The 19,752-nt window shown below is 39.8% G+C and overlaps 1 protein-coding gene across 1 annotated transcript; it reads left to right on the top strand.

Annotated features, from left to right (window-relative positions):
* Positions 1-589: 589 nt before the first annotated feature.
* LOC122342323 (NLR family CARD domain-containing protein 3-like) lies at positions 590-18,293 on the top strand. Its single transcript, XM_043236114.1, has 6 exons — positions 590-2,346; positions 2,517-2,690; positions 5,914-6,087; positions 6,176-6,349; positions 11,809-11,860; positions 18,129-18,293. The coding sequence occupies exons 1-6, from the start codon at positions 590-592 to the stop codon at positions 18,291-18,293; spliced, it is 2,496 nt and encodes an 831-aa protein (XP_043092049.1).
* The last annotated feature ends 1,459 nt before the right edge of the window (positions 18,294-19,752 follow it).

Raw genomic sequence — 19,752 nt, 5'->3', positions numbered from 1 at the left:
ATCATATGAAGCGATTTCCCCTCAGGGAAATACCCCGTTCATGAGCCACCACTGTAGGGTGTACAGCAGGCCAAGAGGTATTGAACGCAGCTGCTATAAGGCCCAGCAGTCTCTGAAACTGCCTTCTTTTAACTCTTGCATTGAGCGTTGACTCGTCTGAGGTACTCGTCTGAGCCTGAGGCTGCACCTGCTCAGCAGACTCTCGAGCTGGTCAACCTGCTGCACTGTCCCATAACCACCTTCTTTCATCCCCACAACATTGCCATAGCATTCAGATGCGGGGACGAAGAGATTGATCCGGAAAAAGAAATGACGTCCCTCTATTTCAATGGTTTGATATCACACAAGATTCAGAGCCATCACGCTGGAAGCCATTCCCATAAATCCATCAAAACAGCTTGAATTCCTGAAGAGGAACAAGTTGTTATGGATAGACTGTCCAGTATAAATTTAATCTGTCTGCATAAGTTATTCATAATTATCATGTTAATATAAAAATATGTAAAATTAGTTTTAATGCTATTTTGTTTACTCTTATTTATTTGTTAATTATAGAGCTGCAAAACTTTTGAAAACTCATAAAAACACAATGAGGAAGAAAGTAAAATGTATTTTTGAGGGAAACCAAGAAAACGACACAGATCTCAAGACTGTTTACACAGAACTGTTCATCACAGAGGGAGATATGAGATATGTCAATAACAAACATGAAATTCAAAAGACTGTTGATGCTTTAAAGCACAAAAAAACACTGGACAAACCAATTAGATGCAATGATATATTCACTGAACTGAGGAAAAACAATGAGGAGAAGATTGTGCTGACCAAGGGAGTTGCTGGCATTGGAAAAACTGTGTCTGTGCACAAGTTCATCCTGGACTGGGCAGAAGGAAAAGCCAATCAAGATATACACTGTGTGTTTCTGCTTTCATTCAGAGAGATCAATAAGATTAAAGAAAGAAAGGTCAATCTACATGAGTTTCTGCTCAAATTTTATTCTGAATTAAAGAACCTAGAGAAATCAAAGCTATATACGGAATGTAAGCTAGTATTTATATTTGATGGACTTGATGAGAGTCAACTGCCATTGGACTTTGATAGTAAAACACTGGATACTGTGGAGAAAAGATCAGCTGTAGATATGCTGTTTACCAGTCTGGTGAAAGGGACTCTGCTTCCCTCGGCTTTTGTCTGGGTGACATCACGACCAGTATCAGCCAATCAGATCCCTCCTCAGTATGTAGGTTTGTTCACAGAGGTTCGAGGATTCACTGACCAACAGAAGGAGGAGTACTTCAGAAAGAGGATCACAGATGAGAGTCTGGCCTCCAGAATCATCTCACACATTAAGACATCTCGTAGTCTCTACATCATGTGCCACAATCCTCTGTTCTGCTGGATCACAGCCACAGTACTTCAGGACAATGAAGAGAACATCAGCACAACACTCACTGAAATGTACATTCACTTCCTTGTGATACAGATGAACACAAAGAGCCAAAAGTATGATGGAAAAAAACAAAGTCAACGTACACAGCTCTTAGATGCAAATAAAAAAATGATTCTGAAATTAGCCAAGCTAGCATTTAAACAGCTAAAGAAGGGAAACATGATGTTCTATGAGAAAGATCTTGAAAAGTGTGGTATTACTGTGACTAAAGACACTGAGTTCACAGGAATGATCGCTGAGATCAGTAAAAAGGAAGATGGACTTTACAAGACAAAGGTTTTCTCCTTTGTGCATCAGAGTGTTCAAGAGTTTCTTGCTGCAGTGCATGTGTTTCTCTGCTACCTGAACAAGAACATGCAGGAGCTTAAGTTTTTCTTCAAAGATTCACAAACTACAGCCAGACAAAAAATTTTGTTCTTTTTTAGAGCTGTCAAATTTGTTGACTTAACGAAGAGGGCCACTGAAAAAGCAATGCAAAGCAAGAAAGGACATCTGGACCTGTTCCTGCAGTTTTTGATGGGAATTTCACTGGAATCTAATCAAAATATGCTCAAAGGCCTGATCACACACACAAAAGACACTACTGTGAGCATCAGAAAAATAAGTGCACACATTAAACAATTACAAAAACAGGACATCTCAGATGAAACTTCAGTCAACCTATTCTACTGCTTACTTGAGCTCAAAGATCATTCATTATATGAGGAAATAAATCAATACTTAAGTTCAAATAAACGTCCAGAAAGAGACCTCTCCTCTTCAATGTGCACAGTGCTGACCTATGTATTGCTGATGTCAGAGAAGGTACTGGAGGAATTTAATCCAAAGCAGTACACGTCCTCATCTTCAAACTTCAAGAGACTTGTCCCAGCTGTGAGATGCTGCAAAAAAGCACTGTGAGTAATTTAATTGACTGCTGTTCAATCACACATTTTCTGTCACAAAATAGTTCAATGTCAAAATGTAAAATACTTTCCTGCCTTGATTTTAAATACAAAAGTACAATATGTTATTGCAGAAAAAAACAAGCATCAGAATAATCTGAATAAACCTTCTGTTTTGTTAGATTTGATGGCTGTGGTCTTGATGAAAAATACTGTGAAACTGTGTCTTCAGCTCTACAACTGACAAATTCCCATCTGACAGAGTTGGACTTAAGTAGCAATGACCTGAAGGATTCAGGAGTAAAGCTGATTTATGATGGCCTGAAGAGTCCACACTGTCAACTAAGCATACTGAGGTTTGCCTATCAAATTAACTGAATCACTGTTAGGGGTGTGCCCAAAGCATTAATCTGTTTTCATAAAGACATGGAAAATGAACAACACATGCTAAAGAGACATGTACTATAATGTAACAAACTACTGCTAGCAAGTGGCTAACCATAAGTTCTCACTCTGGAGTCTCCATAAATACAACCTTTATGTTCAAACAACATATAATAATAATAATAAATCACTTTTACTATTATTATTATTAGGTGCTCTGTTAATTAAGGGTCATTTTGTAGGATTTTTTACCTAAGCAATGAGAGTTGGCAGTATGTATAATAACCACCCTATAATGACAAAAATTCACCTGCTCCATTTTTTTTTAAAAGCTCATATATCATAAATAATTTCAGAACAAGCCAAACATAACGTCACATTTTACAAGCCCAACCCACAACATTTTAGTTCACAACGTTTCAAAGCATAACATACTTTTTACTGCACTACAATTGTACTTTCTTACTTTAACTCAAGTAAAAGTAATTCAAAGATTTGCTTGAGTACAAGAAAGTACTACATTGAAAATACTTTACAACTTTACGCCTTCTAGATTTCGAGGCCAGCTGCACTAGATGGCCTAGATTTTGCTTTAGCATGGGGTGGAGCAGGTCTGGCCTGTGGTGTAGTGGTGGCTGGTGGTGTATGTGTTGTATGGCCTTTGTCTGCTTCTGCACTGCTCAGAACAGCTAGATAAAGCCCTCAACAATGCTGTGCTGTAAGCCTTGGTTGCCGGGGCAGCCATCAGCTTAAAGGCTTTGGACTGGAGATGAGGATGAGTCCTCCAGGCTCTACCCACAACATTTGAAGGTTTGCAATCCTTCTGTTGGCGCACTGAATGAAATGCTGGCTGAAATGAGGTGCAAAATGACTCAGTAGCCGAACGTGTCAATAACTGCATGAGGAGTAAAAGGGTTAGTGTGGACTGGACCAGAATAAAAGCTCTGAGATCAGCTGGTGATATACACACGAGTCATCCACAAATGCAGTTTTAACATATTGGATGCCCAGACACTGAAGACAACAATTGCTTCCATCCTCACTATTCTGTCTAATCATTCAGTGATATTCCTGAGTTCCAGCAATTCCAATGGGTGTCTCACCTAAAAGAGCAATTACTGTGTACAGCCATTTCACGTCTTTCCAAAATGCCGTTTCGGCTGTGCCCTCTCGGGTGTGGTCGATATCTGTCTGCAAATGGCGACCACAATTGATTTCTTCTGGCGTGATCCTCCAACTGCCACCGCTCCGCCGCCAGGTTTCATCTCAGCCTAACCCCACCCTTGGCTCGGCTATGTGATCCAATTTGCCCAGCGACCTCCAGGGTAAAGTGGTGTTCTAAAGACTTCTATGACAGCCTGGAACGCTCCTGTCTTGCAAGAGGAGATTGCTGTCCTCCTGGCAAAAGGATGCAATCAGTCAGTTCCTCCCAGCCGAGGTGGAGAAAGGGTTTTACAGCCCCAAATTCATCATACCCAAGAAAGGTGGTGGCCTTCGACCCATCCTGGATCTGCAAGTTCAGGTGATTTACCACAGGCTGTGGTGAACACTATTACCCAGGCTAGAGCTCCTTTATGAGGCAAGCCTATGCCCTGAAGTGGAGTCTGTTCACGAACTGGTGTTCTTCTCGCAGAGAGAAGAACCGCAAAGAACCACGTGGCAGAAGATTAAATCCTCCTAGGACGCCCCTTGAGCCTTCATGCGGATCTCTCAATTGTCTTGGCTGGCCTTCAGAGAGGTCCCCTGAGCCGCTCCAGTTAGTTGAGTTTAAGTTCTTGTCTGCCAAGGCAGTGCACCTGACCATGCTCACTTCCATCAAGAGGGTCGAGGACCTCCAAGCATTTTCGGTAAGTGAAGATTGCCTTGTGTTCCACCAGCCTACTCTCATGTAGTCCTAAGTCCTAGATACATGCCTAAGGTTCCTACCACGCCCTTTCACAATCAGGTGGTAAACTTGCAAGCACTGCCCATGGAGGAGGCAGATCCAGCCTTGTCGTTGCTGTGTCCAGTCAGAGCTTTACACATATATGTGTGGAACATTCCTGGAGCTTTAGAAGCTGCAAGTAGCTTTTTGTCTGCTGTTGAGGCCATTGTGATAGGGAAGGCTGTCTCCAAGCAGAGGTTGGCCCGTTGGATAGTGGATGCCATAACCCTGACATTCCAGGCCCAAGGTGAATCTTGCCCTCTAGGAGTGAGAGCTCATTCCACTCGGAGTGTCGCCTCCTCCTTTATGTTGGTGCAAGGTGCCTCTCTGGCAGACATTTGCAGAGCTGCAGGCTGGGAGACACCAAATACCTTTGTGAGGTATTACAGTCTTCGTGTAGAGCCAGTTTTTTCTTGTGTGTTGGGTGATAGGTAATTGGCATAAAAACTAGCCAGTGTCACGCTCTCTTTGCTGCACCATTCCTGCTATCTGGTAGTAACGAGAGTTCAGGTTGTGGCGTCCATTGACCCTCAGTCTGTTGTCACAACATAACTCGTAGTGACTGACAGACAAAGGAACATCTCGTTATGTATGTAACCCTTGTTCCCTGAAGGAGGGAACAGAGGACACTATATCCCCTTGCCACAACCTTGAACCATCACTGAGAGCTGAGATCTGGTTTACAGTGGTTACACCTGTAGCCTATTTATATCCATGTGACGGGGAGGGGCTCAGGTTTAGTTAATCACTTGCCAAATTTCATTGGCTTTTTCTTTTATCAGAGCTAATAAGGGCTCCAAGCAAAACCCCAGTCTGCCGTCATGCCATAACGTCTCCATCAGGGAACAAGGGTTACAATCTTGTTACTATCTCTATTTTTTGCTTGGCTATTCTAATCTTTTCAGAGAACTAAGAGATTGACAGGTTAGTGCTTCATTCATAAATTTAGATTTGATTTTAATTTTATTAACAACTGATCAATGCACATACATAAGATGTGATGCAGTAAACACTAAAGCTCAGACATGTGACACTAGAACCAGTGATGTTTTGGTCATCTAATAGCTGAACTTGCATTCCAAACGATCAAATAATAATTTTATTTGAATTAAACAATTATGTTTTTAAATGAGTTATGTGTTGTATACTTCTAAAATGTTACCAATAAAGTCTAATTACACTTTTTATAACTTTTATGTTCTGCAGATTACAAACTATATAAATTGTCAAATTTCTATTAATGGCACTTTTTTGTTTTGTTCTTTACACAGACTATGTGGATGTAATCTCACTGCAAAGTCCTGTGAAAGCTTGGCTTCTGCTCTACAATCCTCAAGCTCTGTCTTGAGAGAGCTGGACCTGAGTAACAATGACCTCCATGATTCAGGAGTGAAGCTTCTTTCTGATGGACTAAAGAGTCTAAACTGTCAACTGAATATACTGAGGTTTGAGTTTCAAATACTTGATAAATTCTTTTGGAAAGTAATTACAAAAAAGTAATTTCTATGTAATTACTGTATTCTTCTTGTTCAGATGTTCTATATGTAATCTCACTGCACAGTCTTGTGAGAGTTTGTCTTCAGTTTTACAATCCTCAAACTCTCTCCTGAAAGAGCTGGATCTGAGTAACAATGACCTGCAGGATTCAGGACTAAAGCTTTTTTCTGATGCACTAAAGAGTCCAAACTGTCAGCTGGATATATTGAGGTAAATGGTTTTCTATCAAAATGGTAACAGCTACAGATAAGTAGTGGATTGCAAATGCACCCTGTGTGAATGCACAACAAAGCAATTCATTTGAACCACTGATTGCAGATTGAGTATTCTGTCTTTCTGACTTTGACAGTGGACCGTCAACTAAACATTGCTGAACACAATAAGACAATTAACTGAAATGAAGAGTAGGGCGCACAGAACACGTAGGGCAATCAAACACAACAACGCAACAGAAGCTAAAGACGTGAAATTAATTCAATTTATTAATATTGGTTATCTTAATTGCAACATTTACTAATGCATTAATAAAATCAGCAGTTGTGCTTTTTAGCAGAACTAACAGTGAACAACTGTATTATCATGAACTAAAAATTAAGACAGATTAATAAACACTGTAATAAATGTATTGTTTGTTCAAGTTAATTAGCACATAACTAATATAACCTTATTGTAAAGTGGATCAAAACTGGAAAGGCAGTCCAATCTATTGACATACATAAGGGAAACCCAGAAGGCATAAAGCAAGCAATGGATCCAAACACAAACATCAATCTAACTAGAATCAGAGGACAATCCAAACAATTGGTGGTCATGTAATCAGGCAGAATCATACAGAGAAGTCATGAGGAGAATAACACTCTGGTAAGCAGGTAAACTGACAATAATTTAATTAGTATGTGGATGGCCCTGAGTTAGCAGTGAAGAAATCAAGTGAGTGCAGAGGGGAGGGAGCAGAAGTCAGCACTGTGCGGGGGTGGATCCTCTGCTGGCGTGGCATTGCAACATCTTCCATTGTGTTTATACACATTTGTGTGAAATATTCCTTCAAGAAAAAACAAATATTCATCCAAATCATTAAACATTATACATCTTGTATTTAAGTACAAAAATAAAATAAGACAAGGCAAGGCAGATTTTATTTCTACAGCACAAGTTTAGTATTACTAGTTCAGCATCGAGAGCACCAGGAGCCTGGCAGCTTTTTATTTTTCCTGAAGGAATATTTCCACACAAAAATGTGTATAAACACAATGGAAGATATTGTAATGCTACGCCAGCAGAGGGATCCCTTGCCTGGAGTGCTGACTCTGCTCCACTCCCCTCTGCACTCACTTCCAGTTCTTCCACTCATATAACTCAGATTACACTGTTAGCGCACTGCAAATTATTGCCAGTTTAATGCCTTTACTGGGCGTTATTCTCCTCCTGCATGACTTCTCTGTATGATTCTGCCTGATTACATGACCACCAATTGTTTGGATTGTCCTCTGATTCTAGTTAGATTGATGTTTGTGTGCTTGGATCCATTGCTTGCTTTATGCCTTCTGGTTTCTTATATGTCAATAGGGATTGGACTGCCTTTCCAGTTTTGATCCACTTTACAATAAGGTTATATTAGTTATAAAGCAATTAACTTGAACAAACAATACATTTAATAATAAGTGTTTATTAATCTGTCTTAATTTTAGTTCATGATAATACAGTTGTTCACTGTTAGTTCTAAGTAAAAGCACAACTGCTGATTTTATTAATGCATTGAATGTTGTAAATTAAATTAACCATTACAAATAAAATTGAATTACCTACGCCTTTAGCTTCTGTTATGCTTGTTGTTTTGATTGCCCTACGTGTTCTGTGCGCTCTACTCTTCATTTCCAGTTAATTGTCTTATTGTGTTCAGCAATGTTTAGTTGATTTGTCCACTGTCAAAGTTCAGAAAGACAGAATACCAATCTGCAATCAGTGGTTCAAATGAATTGCTTTGTTGTGCATTCACACAGGTGCATTTGCAATCCACTACTTATCTGTAGCTGTTACCATTTTGATAGAAAACCATTTACTCCTAATATATCCAGCTGACAGTTTGGACTCTTTAGTGCATCAGAAAAGCTTTAGTCCTGGAAATCCTGCAGGTCATTGTTACTCAGATCCAGCTCTCTTCAGGAGAGAGTTTGAGGATTGTAAAACTGAAGACAAACTCTCACAAGACTGTGCAGTGAGATTACATATAGAACATCTGGAATAAGAAGAATACAGTAATTACATAGAGAATTACTTTTGTAATTACTTTCCAAAAGAATTTACTGGCATTTGAAACTAAACCTCAGTATATTCAGTTGACAGTTTAGACTCTTTAGTCCATCAGAAAGAAGCCTTACTCCTGAATCATGCGGAGGTCATTGTTACTCAGGGAACCAGCCTCTCAAGACAGAGCTTGAGGATCAGAGCAGAAGCTAAGCTTTCACAGGACTTTGCAGTGAGATTACATCCACATAGCTGTGTAAAGAACAAAATAAAAAGTGCCATTAATAGAAATTTGACAATTATATAGTTTGTAATCTGCAGAACATAAAAAGTTATAAAAAGTGTAATTTAGACTTTATTGGTACATTTTAGAAGTATACAAATACATAACTCATTTAAAAACATAATTGTTATCTAAATAAAATTATTATTCTGATCGTTTGGAATGCAAGTTCATGGCTAGGATGACCAAAACATCACTGGTTCGAAAAATGCATGTCTGAGCTTTAGTGTTTACTGCATCACATCTATGTATGTGTGCATTGATCAGTTGTTAATAAAATTAAAATCAAATCTAAATTTATGAATGAAGCACTAACCTGTCAATCTCTTAGTTCTCTGAAAAGATTAGAATAAAGCAAGCAAAAATAGAGATAGTACAAGATTGTAACCTTTGTTCCCTGATGGAGACGTTACGCATGACGGGCAGACTGGGGTTTTGCTTTGGAGCCCTTATTAGCTCTGATAAAAGAAAAAGCCAATGAAATTTGGCAAGTGATTAACTAAACCTGAGCCCCTCCGTCACATGGATATAAATAGGCCACAAAATCCACTGTAAACCGAATCTCAGCCTCCTGTGATGGTCTGCTGCTGTGGGCAAGGGATATAGTGTCTTCTGTTCCTCCTTCAGGGAACAAGGGTTACATACATAACTGATGTCTTTGTCCGTCAGTCACTACGTGAGTTGCGCAGACAACAGACTGGGGCCCAATGGAAAAACGCCACAACCTGAACTCTGGTTACTACCAGATAGCAGGAATGGTGCAGCAGCAAGACACTGGCTAGTTTTTTATGCCAATTACCTATCACCCAAATACACAAGAAAAAACTGGCTCTACACTAAGACTGTAATACTCAAGCAAAGGTATTTGGTGTCTCCCAGCCTGCAGCTCTGCAAATGTCTGCCAGAGAGGCACCTTGCACCAACATAAAGGAGGAGGGCGACACTCCTATGGAATGAGCTCTCACTCCTAGAGGCAAGATTCACCTTGGGCCTGGAACAACAGGTTATGCATCCACTATCCAACGGGCCAACCTCTGCTTGGAGACAGCTTTCCTTCCCATTCACAATGGCCTCAACAGCAGACAAAAAAGCTGCTTGCAGCCTCTAAAGCTCCAGGAATGTTCTTGCTATATATGTGTAAAGCTCTGACTGACACAGCAACGATAAGGCTGGATCTGCCTCCATGGGCAGTGCTTAAAAGTTTACCACCTGATTGTGAAAGGGCGTGTAGGGAAACCTTTTTAGGTATGTATCTAGACTTAGGACTACATGAGAGTAGGCTGGCCGGAACACAAGGCAATCTTCACTATCGTAAATGCTTGGAGGTCTCGACTTTGATGGAAGTGAGCATGGTCAGGTGCACTGGCCTTGGCAGACAAGAACTTAAACTCAACTAACTGGAGCGGCCCAAGGACCTCTCTGAAGGCCAGCCAAGACAATTGAGAGATCCTATGAAGGCTCAAGGGGCGCTCCTAGGAGGATTTAATCTTCTGCCACTGAGCCTTTATGGCCCTTTTTCTCTCTGCAGAAGAACACCAGTTCGTGAACAGACTCACTTCAGGGCATGGGCTTGCCTCACAAAGGAGCTCTAGCCTGCACAGTGTTCACCACAGCCTGTAAATCACCTGAACTTGCAGATCCAGGATGGGCCAAGGCTACCACCTTCTTGGTATGATGAATTTGGGGCTGTAAACCCTTTCTCCACTCCTCAAGGAGGAACTGACTGCATTGCATCCTTTGGTTGGTGGGAGGACAGCACCCTCTTGCAAGACAGGAGCGTTCCAGGCTGTCATAGAAGTTTTAGAACACCACTTTACCTCCCTGGAGGTCGCTGGGCAAATTGACTATAGCTGAGCCAAGGGTGGGGTTAGTTGAGATGAAAACTCATATGAGCGGTGGCAGCTGGAGGATCACGCCAGAAGAAATCAATTGTGGTCAGCCATTTGCAGACAGATATCGATCACTCCGGGAGGGGCACAGCCAAAACGCATTTGAAAGATGAAATGGCTGCAAAGGTAATTGCTCTTTAGTGAGACACCATTGGAATTGCTGAACTCAGGAATATCACTGAATGATTAGACAGAATAGTGAGGATGGAAGCAATTGTTGTCTTCTGTGTCTGGGGCATCCAATATGTTAAAATTGCATTTGTGGATGACTCAGTGTATATCACCAGCTGATCTCAGAGCTTTATTCTGGTCCAGTCCACACTAACCCTTTTACTCCTCATGCAGTTATTGACACGTTCACATTGATCATTTTGCAATTCTCATTTCAGCCAGCATTTCATTCAGTGCGCCAACAGAAGGATTGCAAACCTTCAAATGTTGTGGTGGTGAGCCTGGAGGACTCATCCTCATCTCCAGTCCAAAGCCTTTAAGCTGATGTATTGCCCCGGCAACCAAGGTTATATATTAAAGATTGTTGAGGTGGCTTTATCTAGTTGTTCTGAGCAGTGCAGAAGCAGACAAAGGCCATACAACACATGCACTACTCAGCCACTCACTACACCACAGGCCACAGACCTGCTCCACCCCATGCTAGTGAGGGACCCAGGCCATCTAGTGCAGCTGGCCCCGAAATCTAGAAGGCGAAAGTTGTAAAGTATTCAATGTAGTACTTTCTTGTACTACAAATCTTGAATTACTTTTACTTGATAAAGTAAGAAAGTACAATTGTAGTGCAGTAAAAAGTATGTTATGCTTTGAAACGTTGTGGAACTAAAAATGTTGTGGGTTGGGCTTGTAAAATGTGACGCTATGTTTGGCTTGTTCTGAAATTATTTATGATATATGAGCTTTTAAAAAAATGGAGCAGGTGACCTTTGTCATTATAGGGTGGTTATTATACATACTGCCAACTCTCATTGCTTAGGTAAAAATCCTACAAATGACCCTTTAATTAATAGATAGACCTAATAACAATAATAGTAAAAGTGATTTATTATTATTATTATTATTTATTATTATTAATATTATTATTATTATTATTATTATATGTTGTTTGAACATAAAGGTTGTATTTATGGAGACTCCAGAGAGAACTTATGGTTAGCCACTTGCTAGCAGTAGCTTGTTACATTATAGTATATGTCTCTTTAGCATGTGTTATTGTGTAATATGTTATGTCTTTATGAAAACAGATTACCGCTGCACACCCCTAACAGTGATTCAGTTAATTTGATTGGCAACTCAGTATGCCTAGCTGACAGTGTGGACTCTTCAGGCCATCATAAATCAGCTTTACTCCTGAATCCTTCAGGTCATTGCTACTTTCTAAGCCCAACTCTGTCAGATGGGAATTTGCTAGCCAGAGCTGAAGACACAGTTTCACAGCATTTTCATCAAGACCACAGCCATCAAATCTAACAAAACAGAAGGTTTATTCAGATTATTCTGATGCTTGTTTTTTCTGCAATAATATTGTACTTTTGAATTTAAAATCAAGGCAGGAAAGTATTTTACATTTTGACATTGACCTATTTTGTGACAAAAATGTGATTGAACAGCAGTCAATTAAATTACTCACAGTGCTTTTTGCAGCATCTCACAGCTGGGACAAGTCTCTTTGAAGTTTGAAGATGAGGACGTGTACTGCTTTTGGATTAAATTCCAGTACTTTCTCTGACATCAGCAATACATAGGTCAGCACTGTGCACATTGAAGAGAGAGAGGTCTCTTTCTGACGTTTATTTGAACTTAAGTATTGATTTATTTCATATAATGAATGATCTTGAGCTCAAGTAAGCAGTAGAATAGGTTGATCAGTTTCATCTGGAGATGTCTCTGTTTTTGTAATTGTTTAATGTGCACTTATTTTTCTGATGCTCACAGTAGTGTCTTTGTGTGTGTGATCAGGCCTTGAGCATATTTTGATTAGATTCCAGTGAAATTCCCATCAAAACTGCAGGAACAGGTCCAGATGTCCTTTCTGCTTTGCATTGCTTTTCAGTGGCCCTCTCTTCGTTGCGCCAACAAATTTGACAGCTCTAAAAAGAACAAAATTTTTTGTCTGGCTGTAGTTTGTGAATCTTGAAGAAAAAATCTTGTTCTGCATGTTCTGTTCAGGCAGCAGAGAAAAAAACACATGCACTGCAGCAAGAAACTCTTGAACACTTGATGCACAAAGGAGAAACCTTGTCTTGTAAAGTCCATCTTCCTTTTTACTGATTCTCAGCGTATCATTCCTGTGAACTCAGTGTCTTTAGTCACAGTAATACACACTTTCAAGATCTTTCATAGAACATCAGTTTCTCTTAGCTGTTTAAATGCTAGCTTGGCTAATTTCAGAATCATTTTTATTTGCATCTAAGAGCTGTGTACGTTGACTTTGTTTTTTTCCCCATCATACTTTTGGCTCTTTGTGTTCATCTGTATCACAAGGAAGTGAATGTACATTTTGTGTGAGTGTTGTGCTGATGTTCTCTTCTATTGTCCTGGAAGTACTGTGGCTGTGATCCAGCAGAATAGAGGATTGTGGCATATGATGTAGAGACTACGAGATGTCTTAATGTGTGAGATGATTCTGGAGGCCAGACTCTCATCTGTGATCCTCTCTCTCTCTCTCTCTTTTCTGGAAGTACTCCTCCTTCTGCAATAGTGAACTCTAACCTCTGCAGAACAAACCTACATACTGAGGAGGGATCTGATTGGCTGATACTGGTCGTGATGTCACCCAGACAAAAGCCAGAAGCAGAGTCCTTCACCAGACTGGTAAACAGCATATCTACAGCTGACTTTTCTCCATGTGCATCCAGTGTTTTACTAATAAAGTCCAATGGCAGTTGACTCACTGCCCATCAAATATAAATACTAGCTTACATTCCGTATATATAGCTTTGATTTCTCTAGGTTCTTTAATTCAGAATAAAATTTATGGTGAAACTCATGTAGATTGACCTTCTTTTCTTTTAATCTTATTGATCTCTCTGAATGAAAAAGTAGTAAAACACAGTGTGTCTTGATTATTTCTCCTTCTGCCCAGTCCAGGATGAACTTGTGCACAGACACAGTTTTTTCCAATGCCAGCAAATCCCTTGGTCAAAGTACAATCTTCTTCCTCATTGTTTTTCCTCAGTTCAGTGAATATATCATTGCATCTAATTGGTTTGTCCAGTGTTTTTTTGTGCTTTAAAGCACTGGGCCAGTCTTTTGAATTTCTTGTTTGTTATTGACATATTCTTATGGTTCCTCTGTGTGATGAACAGTTCTGTGTAAACAGTCTTGGAGATCTGTGTCGCTTTCTTTGGTTTCTGCACACATTTTACTTTCTTCCTCATTGTGTTTTTATGAGTTTTCAAAAGTTTTGCAGCTCTATATCTAAATAAATACAACAAGAGTAAATAAAATAGCATTAAAACTAATTTTACATATTTTTATATTAACATGATAATTACAGGAATAACTTATGCAGACAGAGATTAAATTTACATTGGACAGTACTATCCATAACAACTTGCTGTCCTCTCTCAGGAATTCAAGGTTTTGATGACGCTATGGGGAATGGCTTCTCCAGCATGATGGCTCTGGAATCTTGTGTGATATCAAACCATTGAAATAGAGTGGATCGCCATTTCTTTTCTCCGATCACCCTTCGCCCCCGTGATCTGGAATGCGTTATGGCAATGTTGTGGGATGAAAGAAGGTGGTTGCGGACAGTGCAGCAGGCTGACTAGCCCAGAGTCTGCTGAGCAGGTGCAGCCTCAGGCTCAGACGAGTACCTCCTCAGACGGCAGTCAACGCCTCAATGCACAGAGTTAAAAGAAGGCAGTTTCAGAGACTGCCAGCCTTATAGCAGCTGCTGCTCAACACCTCTCAACCTGCTGCACAATCTTACAGTGGTGGCTCATGAACGGGCATTTCCCGAGGGAAATCGCCCCATATGATCAAAAGTGTTACACCTAGCTGAACGTGCCCAAGACATGTAGAGAAACCCGGTTCTGGCATCAGATCCAGCGGATACGCCTCTCCCTACCTGGTTGGGGAGCGATCATGAGCGGCCTGCTCAGCCCACTTCGTCTCAGAAATGGCTACCAACTTATGTTGAGCAGGTGGATAGTGGATCGCACATTGCTTATAAGCCCTGAAGCTTATAAGTCTTTGGCTCGGTGAGGCTAGGGAGTCAAAGTGCACTTGACATGTGCTGTGGTGGCCTCCAAGACCTCTGGTTACTGTGGAGAGAGCCACTTGGGTTTTTTCTGCTCTCTGCCTAGCTGTGCAGGTGCCACAACACTCAGGCAGAGATTGCGCGTGGGGCATGGGCATCTCGTTCTCCCAAAATGTCATCGACGTGGATCTCATTCTCCTGGAAGTGAAATTCTCCAGTTTCTGTATATGTAACCATGTCTTCTCAGAACCACATGTCTGGCATATCTACCTGCATTCGCTTTATGGCAGAAGCCAAGCTGGCTGCATTCCAACCTGCTTTTATGCTTTCCTGGCCAGTGATGTTACCAGCCTATGACATCACACCATTTGGCTGGTTTGATTTCACACACAATCAGAGGTCCAACAGGACTCAATGATCTATGCTGTTATGCTATGCTAAAAGTGCTATTGCCATATACCCAGAGAGATCGTACTTGAATGGATTAAAATAATAAAAGTCAACTTGTTAACTCTGAGTGGAGTTGAGAATGAGTTTAGGCTTCAAAAAAAGTGGAGTGTTCCTTTAACAAAATTCCCATCAGTTGATTTTTTCACATGAGCTGAACTGTATATTTACTACTTGTTTTGACTGGCATTTGAGATTGTGTAATCATGCCTTATTAAGACTTAATGAGAGAATCATAACATCTTGATGACATAGAGGTTTTATTATTAACTCTTAATAATTCTCATACACTTCATAATTGTTATATTTATTATCAAACAAATTACCATAATGTGATACAGTTGTTTAAGGTTTTTATATTATTGTAAACTGAGTATATGGGTATACAGTTTGATTCATAATATAATTGTAGATAATATTTTATTTGGTACACTGTTTCATTCTTTTGACGAATCTATTGTTAAAAGTGCACCTATATAAATCAAATTGATTGATTCATAATCTGTCGTTGATGCTCCTTTAATTGGTGCTGATGCTTTAATTGATTGATATTTTTTCTTGTTTCCATTTCCAGACAGTGATTTCTATCGTAAGATCTGACTTGAATTAAGCTTCAAAGAGACAGTAGATGTTGGTATTGCTTCTGCCTGAGGTGTTCAGAAAAAATGCTCAACAGAAAAACATAAATTATGTAGCCACATCAACAAAGAGTGAAATTTGGTCAAACCATCACACCAAAAGTTAAACAATCAATAACACTGCAGTCAGTCATTTAAACATTACCTTCCTCATATTTCTTTTCTAACTGTTCAGCCAGCCCATTCTGAACCATCTTCTCTTCAGGATACCAACCGTGATCTTCACAGCTTTTTAGTCCAAACACTCCACCATCTTCTTTATGCACTGTTTTTAATTCATTTACATTCTTCATTTTCAGACTTTGATATGCCCTCATGATCTTTTCTTCTAAATTCCACTGAAACCTCCAGATCCCTTATCTTCCAGTTCCTTCAGTGAGTTCTTAGAGAAGATCTTTAACAGATGCCATTGACCTTCACCAATTAACAGCTGCAGGACAAGAAGAGGATCTGAAATAATTTCTCACTTCTAACATGGGGATGTACGTTAATCTGTGAGGAGAGGCAAATTAATCATCATAAAATATTAATCGGTAGCTTTTTTACAAAATAAATACTGTAAGCTTGTTAGCTAGAAAAAAACAACAGAAGCCCAATAGAAATTCCAATGCTTTCCATTAAATTACCATGTTGAACCATTACCTTTTACCAGTAAAACTATTACGAAATTTTGGAATTTACAATAGGATGTAACATCCCAGTAATAGAATCAATCGTAGTAGTAGACACCGATTTTTAAAATGAAACCTAATCTAAATTGGTATATTTGACAACAATATCAGAATGAGCAACTTCCTGTGACACCCTCTGGCATAAAAATGTTACAATAAACAGCGAAATGACTTGATTATGGGTATTAATATCTCATAAGCACAAAATACACACAAACAATACATGAAAATAACTAAACATGAAACGCTCACCTCAAAAAAAAATACTTGCAGGTCTTTCTACTTCCTCCCGTCAAACCATTTTTGTTCAACAGCAGCTCTGAAATTTCTTTCAGCGTCTGCATTACAAGGGAAACCTGCTTCCTGTTTTCTGAGGCAGAGACGTGTGAATCAGTCAGGATATAAACACTCACACACTCACTCGTCTGGTTTGTTATTCAGAAAGACTTGTAAGAAACTGCTGCTGAATCTAAATTACGTGCATTTTACACGATTGACAGACACGATTGATCCCCGGCTTTTCTGAACACGCCTTCTCACTATTTTCATCATAAAAATATAATTTAGAATTTATCACTATTTTTACTATTTAAGTGTTAACAGCATCTACCACATATTTTTCTTACCCTATTAGTAGACCACTTGCAAAAATGCACTTAAATTATTATTATTATTTTGCTCTTAGATACCATTAAAATGAATATAAGTTCAATAATTGGCTCTGATTTTACAACATAGTTATTAAGTCATTAACAGAATTAAAGTTACCCATTGACAAAAGTACGAGCTTAGAGAATTGCTGCCATGGTGACTCATAATATTTGGCGCCTCCATTGATAATTGATAACACATAGGTGTTCTTTGGTTTACATGGAAAACTCAGTATTTTATGTTATATTTAAGAGGATTTGAGAATTTGTAATATTTGAAAATGTCACTGAACATGTCTAAGTGTTATAAGTCATGTGTTTGGTACAGATGAAGGTGCTCTGTATGAAGAGGAAAGTTGTTAGTGATGTATCTTGTTGGAGTCTCTTTCACAGTGTTGTTACATCGCAGTGCATTTGCTGACTTCACTGAAGGAAATTTACTGTGGCTTCGCACTTTTCCTCCACCCAGTTACTGTTACAGAATTCAGCTTGGGTTTTTTGACAAAATTGCGCAGAGCACAGCATGTCGAGGACACAGCTGGTGCACAAGTGAAGAAGCCACCCGCTGAAGAGAAACCCTCCATCTTGAGTCAAGGATACCAAAAACAACTTCAATACGATTCTAGACCAAGCTGAGGTGAATGACTGAATGACTCTGGGGTCAGAGTTGATGTAGCCTTCATGGGCCAGTCCAGAACAACAATTTGAAGCCTGTGCTCGACATTCAAGATGGTAAGTGAAACACGTAAAGCCTCCTGAATATCTGAGGGAAAACGTGTCTTTAAGTTAGGTAGGATGCCAAGAACTGTACAATTTAAGGAAACAATTTATAATATTGCCCATATTTAAGCAATTTCACAATCAGGTATTTGGCCAAAGTAATGGAGCCAAGTAATTCAAAGCTGTGTTAATAGTCAGCACTCGTGGAATGCCACTTTTCCAATATGACAGCTTGATGGAATTGAAAACATCACATCCTTTGCCAATGATGCCAATGATGTGAAGCACATCAACAATCGCCACCAGCACATAGCAGAAGAACTCACACAATTACAAAGAGTGATTCTCTGTGCTGATGATGCCATCATGATGCCAAATACCGAGAGGAGGTCTTGACTACTGACCTCCTTGAAGATGCAGAATGATGATTAACCAGTGGAAAGTATTCCACAAACACATTTATGCTCAGAAGATCGTGGTAGAAGATGACCTTAGCTGGTGCGTGTCTCCACAACTATTTGCATAAGGTTCAGTCTGACACTGCACAAACATTTCTTGTGAATTGTGAGGACTTTCCATAGACTTCTATGTTTTTTTACAGACCAAACAATATATTTTATGGGATTATGCCCAGATTTTTCAACCAGGTAAAATTTGCTGTAAACCTGCTTTGATTATCTGTTATATGAACCTTGTTGGAGTCTCGACTTTCCTGGCAGTGCATTTGCTGAATTTTTACTGTGGCTTCACACTATTCCTCCACCCAGTTACTGTTAAAGAATCTAGCTTTATTTTTGACAAAAATTGTGCAGAGCACAGCATGTCGTGGAACACAGCTGGTGCACAAGGGAAGAAGTCACTCCGCCATGAAGTAATTCTCCATCTTCAGAGTCAAGGATACCAAAAACAACTTCAATACCTTACCCAGACCAAGCTGAGGTGAATGACTGAATGACTCTGGGGGTACTGGGGTCAGTGTTGATGTAGCCTTTCATGGGCCAGTCCAGAAGAAGGTCAATTAATAGACACACACACTGTGATATGCATATGCATATACATATATATATATATATATATATATATATATATATAATTTATCACTCTCTGTTGTTCAAAGTGCTAATTTAATTCCCACCATATTTCATCAAACTCAATCAGAGTAATTTGAGCGTTGGTTGAACTAGTCACATTCAAAGCATAAAAGCTAACAAGTGAATCACGACAGTCTTCGGATCCAGCTTTAGAGCCTTGACTGTGAGGCGGCAAGTCGTGGGTCAAAACACTGCTCTCTGTTCCGCCCAAACATCAAACAGGTTCTCCTGCCAAGAAACCTGATCAAACTGGTTTCAGTAATTGGCGATTCTATTGCACATACACTATGTTGCCAAAAGTATTCGCCACCTGTCTTGACTCTCACATGAAATGACATCCCATTCCTAATCCCTAAGATTCAATATGACGCCGGTCCACCCCTTTGCAGCTATAAGATCTTCTGGTAGGGCTGTCTATGAGGTTCAGGAGTGTGTTTATGGGAATTTCTGACCATTCTTCTAAAAGGTGCCATTTGGCGTTTACTCAAGGTTAAGGTCAGGACTCTGCACAGGCCAACTGTCTATCCACACCAGACTCCTGTCATCCATGTCTTTGTGGACTGATGCACAGTCATGTTGGAAGAGGAAGGGGTCGCTCTACTGTTCCCACAAAGTTGGGAGCATGGAATTTTCTTGGTGTCTGAACATTCAGAGTTCCTTTCACTGGAAACTGAGGGGCCAAGACTGAGCCCCTGAAAAATAACCCCACACCATAATCTCCCTCCATCGCCCTTACACTTGACATACAGTAAGTACCATCCTGA

Source organism: Puntigrus tetrazona, chromosome 4 (assembly GCF_018831695.1).
Source record: "Puntigrus tetrazona isolate hp1 chromosome 4, ASM1883169v1, whole genome shotgun sequence".
Lineage (NCBI taxonomy): Eukaryota > Metazoa > Chordata > Actinopteri > Cypriniformes > Cyprinidae > Puntigrus > Puntigrus tetrazona.
Note: the sequence above shows the minus strand (reverse complement) of the source record. Positions and strands in the feature narration are given on the sequence as shown.